The sequence below is a fragment of the Lolium rigidum genome, chromosome 4 (assembly GCF_022539505.1).
Source record: "Lolium rigidum isolate FL_2022 chromosome 4, APGP_CSIRO_Lrig_0.1, whole genome shotgun sequence".
Taxonomy (NCBI): Eukaryota; Viridiplantae; Streptophyta; class Magnoliopsida; order Poales; family Poaceae; genus Lolium; species Lolium rigidum.
The window spans coordinates 89,071,588-89,078,137 of record NC_061511.1 but is presented as its reverse complement, the minus strand read 5'-3'; the positions used below and the strand labels follow the sequence as shown (position 1 = coordinate 89,078,137).

The window sequence follows — 6,550 nt, the reverse complement described above, 5'->3', positions numbered from 1 at the left end:
ATAAAAGGACTTCAGCTCACAGCACTTAGCCATTTGGTGCCACTTCTCTTCACAAACTTCACAAGGGGGTGTTAGGTTTGCTTTTGGTTCCTCTTATGCACACAAGGTGTTTGATGAAATGCCCCAAGAGCATGAAACAAACATGATATGAAGTGTCGGAGCCACACTTGAGCTTCCTCATTTATTTTTTTCTCCTCGATCGCGGTTAGCAACTTGAACCTTTCATGTGTCATTGATAAAATATGCATGTGTGTAGTTCATTGTTTAATTTCTATTGTTTGTAGCTAGTTAGTTTAACAAATGCATGATGGTTAATTATATATTTTATATTATAATAATGCAGATGAATCGGCAATGGATGTACGGTAACCGACTCTCCGGCGAGTTCATTGCGGGTTTGAAAGATTTCCTCGTAGTGGCTAATGCGAACAAGCAGGGGGGTTTTGTTATATGTCCATGTGTTGCCTGTAAGAATCAGAAGGGTTACTCTTCCTCAAGAGACGTTCACATGCACTCGCTTCGGCGAGGTTTCATGCCAAGCTATAATTGTTGGACCAAGCATGGAGAAAGAGGGGTTATAATGGAAGAAGATGAAGAAGGGGATGATTTCATCGATGACAACTATCTTGATCATTTCGGTGATACTTTCATGGAGGATGCTCGAAGATGGGGAAGGTGAAGGGGAAGGTGAAGAAGAGGCACGTGATGAGCCCGCCGATGATCTTGGTCGGACCATTGCCGATGCACGGAGAGGCTGCGAAACCGAAAAGGAGAGGAAGAATTTGGATCGCATGTTAGAGGATCACAAAAAGTCGCCGTACCCGGATGCGATAAGGGTCTGAAAAAGCTGGGCTGCACACTGGATTTGCTGAAATGGAAGGCACATGAAGGTCTATCTGACTCGGAATTTGAAAATTTGCTGAAAATGATGAAGAATATGTTTCCAAAGAATAACGAGTTGCCCGCCAGTACGTACGAAGCAAAGAAGGTTGTCTACCCTCTAGGTTTAGAGGTTCTGAAGATACATGCATGCATTAACGACTGCATCCTCTACCGCGGTGAATACGAGAATTTGAATGAATGCCCGGTATGCACTGCATTGCGTTATAAGATCAGAGGTGATGACCCTGGTGACGATGACACTGTTGAGGGCGAGAAACCTAGGAAGAGGGTTCCCGCCAAGGTGATGTGGTATGCTCCTATAATACCACGGTTGAAACGTCTGTTCAGGAACAAAGAGCATGCAAGTTGTTGCGATGGCACAAAGAGGACCGTAAGTCGGACGGGGAGTTGAGACACCCCGCAGATGGAACGCAATGAAGAAAGATCGACAGAGAGTTTAAAGATTTTGCAGCTGACGCAAGGAACATAAGATTTGGTCTAAGTACAGATGGCACGAATCCTTTTGGCGAGCAGAGCTCCAGCCATAGCACCTGGCCCGTGACTCTATGCATCTACAACCTTCCTCCTTGGTTGTGCATGAAGCGAAAGTTCATTATGATGCCAGTGCTCATCCAAGGTCCGAAGCAACCCGGCAACGACATCGATGTGTACCTAAGACCATTAGTTGATGAACTTTTACAGTTGTGGGGCAGACCTGGTGTACGTGTGAGGGATGAGCACAAAGAAGATGAATTTGACCTACGAGCGTTGCTTTTCGTAACCATCAACGATTGACCTGCTCTTAGTAACCTATCGGGACAGACAAATAAGGGATACAATGCATGCACGCACTGCTTACATGAGACTGAAAGTGTGTATTTGCCAAATTGTAAGAAGAACGTGTACCTGGTGCATCGTCGATTTCTTCACCGATATCATAATGTAAGAAAGAAAGGCAAGCATTTCAACGGCAAGGCAGATCACCGGCCGAAGCCTGCAGAACGTACTGGTGCGGAGGTATTTGATATGGTCAAGGATTTGAAAGTCATCTTTGGAAAGGGTCCTGGCGGACAATTAGTTCCGCAGGGAGCTGACGGGCACGCACTCATGTGGAAGAAGAAATCTATATTTTGGGAGCTAGAATATTGGAAAGTCCTAGGTGTCCGCTCTGCAATCGACGTGATGCATGTTACGAAGAATGTTACGTCATGCATGGTATGTGGCTAATCGATGAGTTATGCATGACTGTGCATGTATCGTGTCCGCAGGTTCCACTGGATTCTGCTAGTAATTCAATTTCACACCTCCTCAGTTCTCGTCATCGACTCTCTGAATATGGATCCAAAGCTTTGGGTCGACATGAGAAGAATGATGCAAAAGTAATTATTTTCATTCATTTGCGCTCTATATCGATCGGCCTATTTCGTTCATTTCCTAATATCAAGTAACTAATAACTCTCTTGTTCATTTAATTTTCTTTGCCTCGTAGGGTTTGGAGATGGTTCGCAGATGAAAATGTTGGTGAATTCAAAAAAGAGCTAGAATTTAAAAGGGCAGTGACTGCGGATATTCAGCCATCGGGGACCAATCTATGTGGATACTATGTTTGTGAGATGATCCGGAGATACACCACTGAGCGGCAGCCGTCTGATAACAACGTCAAGAGGAATAACCTCCGAAGACGCTTAGTCCAGAAGCTCGCTTCCGACCACTTCAAGAGGAACTAGCATGATGGTTCATGAGGGAAGTCCTCCATCCTAAAGGAGAACACTATTACGAGGACATATAACTGTGGATGAAGTAAATTATGTATGGAAACTTGTTCAAAATTGTATATGGTCATCCGATATTGAATATATATTGTATATTCCTCTTGAATTTTCTTGGTTCTAATTTCAAATTTGTTTGAAATTGTACATTCATATGCATGTATATAGTACCATAGAATATGTGTACTGAAACTTCTTCAAAATTAAAATAAAACACAAAATAAAATATAAAAGAAATAAAACAATTACAAACTAAAAAGAAACCAGATTTAGGGGGGGGGGGGGCTAAAACCCTAAACCTGCGGAGGCCTTTAGTCGCGGTTGGCCAGGAGAACCGCGACTAAAGGTCCTCAGCCCCGACGGATTGCTGGCGGCCACGTGGACGTGCCTTTAGTCGCGGTTCGTAAGCAACCGCGACTAAAGGGGGGCCTTTAGTCGCGCTTCATTAGTCCCGGTTGCGCAACCGCGACTAATGGCAGTTGCGAACCGGGACTAAAGCCCCTTTTTCTACCTGTGACACAGTTACATGCGCCAATTCGGTTTACATCTGCTAGAGATAAACGAAAAAACCCAAGAATAATCATGGAGATTTTGACCTGCCTTTCACTCCAAGGTGATGATGGGTGCGGCTTCCGCCGATCGTCCGAGTCCTTGAGCCGGGCTGCCCTTGGCCGACTGTTCCCCCTTTGGGCTTTGTGGGCCTACTCGAGTACCACGTCGTCAGTAATGTTTTATGTCACTGATCATTGTTTAGTAGTTTGAATTGTTGTTCTGGCGTTGTAGGATTATAACAAGGAGTGGCCCCCCTTGTCAAATTATGAACAGAGCTACCATTGTCTTGATCATTGTCTCGCCATGTGTTGTCCAAGTGTGATAATTATGTCTTTGACTGTTGTTGGATTATGAACAATGGTTGTCTTTCAATCATTGTTGGGTTAGGGATAGTGCTAGCCTTGTTTTTGCGTGTGTTGTTTAAGTATGAAAGTCATGTTATAATCATGTTTCATGTTTCATTGTGCAGTCATGTTTAGATTATTCCATCACAAACAATAATCATGCGTGGATGATACAAAACCATGTAAAAAATTGATTAAAAAAATCCAGCTAATACATAAGTCAGCTGGCACTTAAACCTAATTGGTACTTTGGTAGACGACCTTGCCTCTCGAGTACCTTTCACCTTTATTGTCTCGCACATGCAATCTTGATGACTAAGAAAAATCTGATTCATCCGCGGAACAGAATTATCCTCATAAGATCGATTCATCACTTTATCCAGTATTTCCTGGACAATCTCATCCTGTGAAACATATGCCGAACAGACGCAAAGTAGCAAAGGTCTAAAATATTTGCATCTAAAAAGTTAGGTGGCTGACATGTCCAATCGCCCACGTGTGCCGCCGCCAAGACTCGTGTATCCTTCACTGAAACATGTGCTTTGTCATTGTCTTGCTGGACGCAAATGGTCTTACTGTAACTGTAACACGGTATGCTGGCCAGCCCGGCCCATGTGTTAAGAAAAGATGATCATCACCAGTAAGACTCATGTGATGAAGAGCCTACGGCTAATATCATGGTTTACCACCGGAATGGCGTTGAGCTCAACAGCTAACCTCCACTTTCCCCTCTTGACGGCATCTTCCCAACCACAAAAAGAGACATGTACTGTGGAGGCTGGAAGAAGAAGCTCTAATGGAGGTTATAGGTAGCAACATCTTAATGAAAACGGAAATGGCGCTTGCTGAGTATACCAACGAAAATATTGCGCCATCTCATTCTCCTTTTTTTTTCGAGTTTCTTCCCTCCCTTTTTCTGCCAATAATTCGCCCTAAAATCAAACTACATCCAGCTCGCGAGAGATAAAGAGAAAAAAAGGAGATAACCAGAGAGAAAAAAAAAGGAAGATTCAATATGCCATGCAAAGCAGTCATTTGCTGAAACTAGCAAGAATTAATGCTATGCAATTGTCAAGTTTGATTTGCTACCCTGGTATCTGCAATTTGACACAGTGGCTTTGTACTCATCGATAGACAAATGGAGTAACTATATACTCCTGCTGCTTAGAGGCCACATGATTCACAAATCAGATTCCCGGTATCCAGGCTCCGAAAGGAAACAAAACCGGCAAATTTCAATCACATATAGTTCCAGAACTGCTCCCAAGGGAATATGATGGCTCCCTCTCCAGGGCATCTTCGTTGGGATTATGTAAACGACACCTAATAAATTACTGCAAATTGTAAAATAATAATGAGAAACAATAGTACAAATCATGCAGTGAGGAAGAAACAAGGTATCCATCTCTCGGAAGATCCCCCCGTAGTCCCGGTCTCCGTCTCACAAAGCCAGTATGCCAATCACCTTGTTGCAATAAAACTCAATTTGATCTCGGCCGGTCAGCCCCATGTGTAGAAATCTGTGCGTGCGACGGCTGATCAACATCTTCTTCCATCGGCATGCCAAAAAAGAATGTGTAGGAACATCCCTAAGAGGATACTACTGTATATCTTTCCCTATTTATACCCACATCCACGACGGCCACGAGTGTGTCCTCTGCCCTAGAACAACCCTACCCTCTCTTCTGCCAAAAGAGAAGAAGACCATACGCTCTCTGCTCGCAACAATGGCCAAGGTCGCACCCTTTCTCGTCCACCATGCCACCCCGTCGCCTAGTCTCAAGGTCCATACTTCTCCAAGAAAAGCTTCACTCAATGCTAGGCATTCCACCACCGGCGTACGGTGCGCTGTGGCGACTCCAACGAGCAACACCCCCATCACCACCCCCACCGGGTCACAAGGCGAGGATGTTTTCAGCTTCGACCGGTACATGGCGTGCAAGGCCGTGACCGTGAACGACGCGCTCGACCGCGCTCTGCCGCTCGTACAGCCCGAGCGCCTCAGCGAGTCCATGCGCTACTCGCTCCTCGCGGGCGGCAAGCGCGTGCGCCCCATGCTCGCGATCGCTGCCTGCGAGATGGTGGGCGGCGACGAGGCCGCCGCCACGCCGGTGGCCTGCGCCGTCGAGATGGTCCACACCATGTCGCTCATCCACGACGACCTCCCGTGCATGGACGATGACGACCTCCGGCGCGGCTGCCCGACGAACCACGTCGCCTTCGGCGTCAGCACCGCGCTCCTCGCGGGAGACGCGCTCCTGTCCCTCTCGTTCGAGCACATCGCCCGGGGCTGCGCGGAGCACGGCGTGCCGGCCGACCGCGCGCTCCGCGCCGTGGCGGAGCTCGCCAAAGCCGTGGGCACGGGTGGGCTCGCGGCGGGGCAGGTCGTGGACCTCGCCAGCGAAGGCGCGGACGTCGGCCTGGCCACGCTGGAGTACATTCACATACACAAGACGGCACGGCTCCTGGAGGCCGCGGCGGTGTGCGGAGCCATCGTCGGCGGAGCTTGCGAAGAAGATATCGAGAGCATCCGGCGGTACGCGCGTTACGTCGGGCTGCTGTTCCAGGTCGTAGACGACGTGCTGGACGTGACGCAAACGTCCGAGCAACTGGGGAAGACGGCCGGGAAGGACCTGGCGACCGACAAGACGACGTACCCGAAGCTGATGGGCGTGGACGGGGCGCGCGCCTACGCCGCCGAGCTTGTGGCGAGCGCCGAGGCAGAGCTAGACCGGTTCGATCGTGCCCGCACAGAGCCGCTGCGCCACCTCGCGCACTTCATTGCGTACAGGCAGAACTGATACTCACAATTCGGGTTTAAACATAGGCGCATGGAGGTCAGTCGACAAATATTAAATCGTGTTATAATATTTATGACACTGAACATTTTATCCTCGTGAACAAAACAGTTGTGGTAGATGAACATTTTTACATCTTGAACAAATTATTTTTTTGTACCAGATGAACGGAACAAAATATTTTGTACTAGGTGAACAATTCTGT

General features: G+C 47.4%; 1 protein-coding gene across 1 annotated transcript; it reads left to right on the top strand.

Annotated features, from left to right (window-relative positions):
* Positions 1-5,448: 5,448 nt before the first annotated feature.
* LOC124649570 (heterodimeric geranylgeranyl pyrophosphate synthase large subunit 1, chloroplastic-like) lies at positions 5,449-6,348 on the top strand. Its single transcript, XM_047189175.1, has one exon. The coding sequence runs from the start codon at positions 5,479-5,481 to the stop codon at positions 6,346-6,348; it is 870 nt and encodes a 289-aa protein (XP_047045131.1). The 5' UTR covers positions 5,449-5,478.
* Positions 6,349-6,550: the final 202 nt, after the last annotated feature.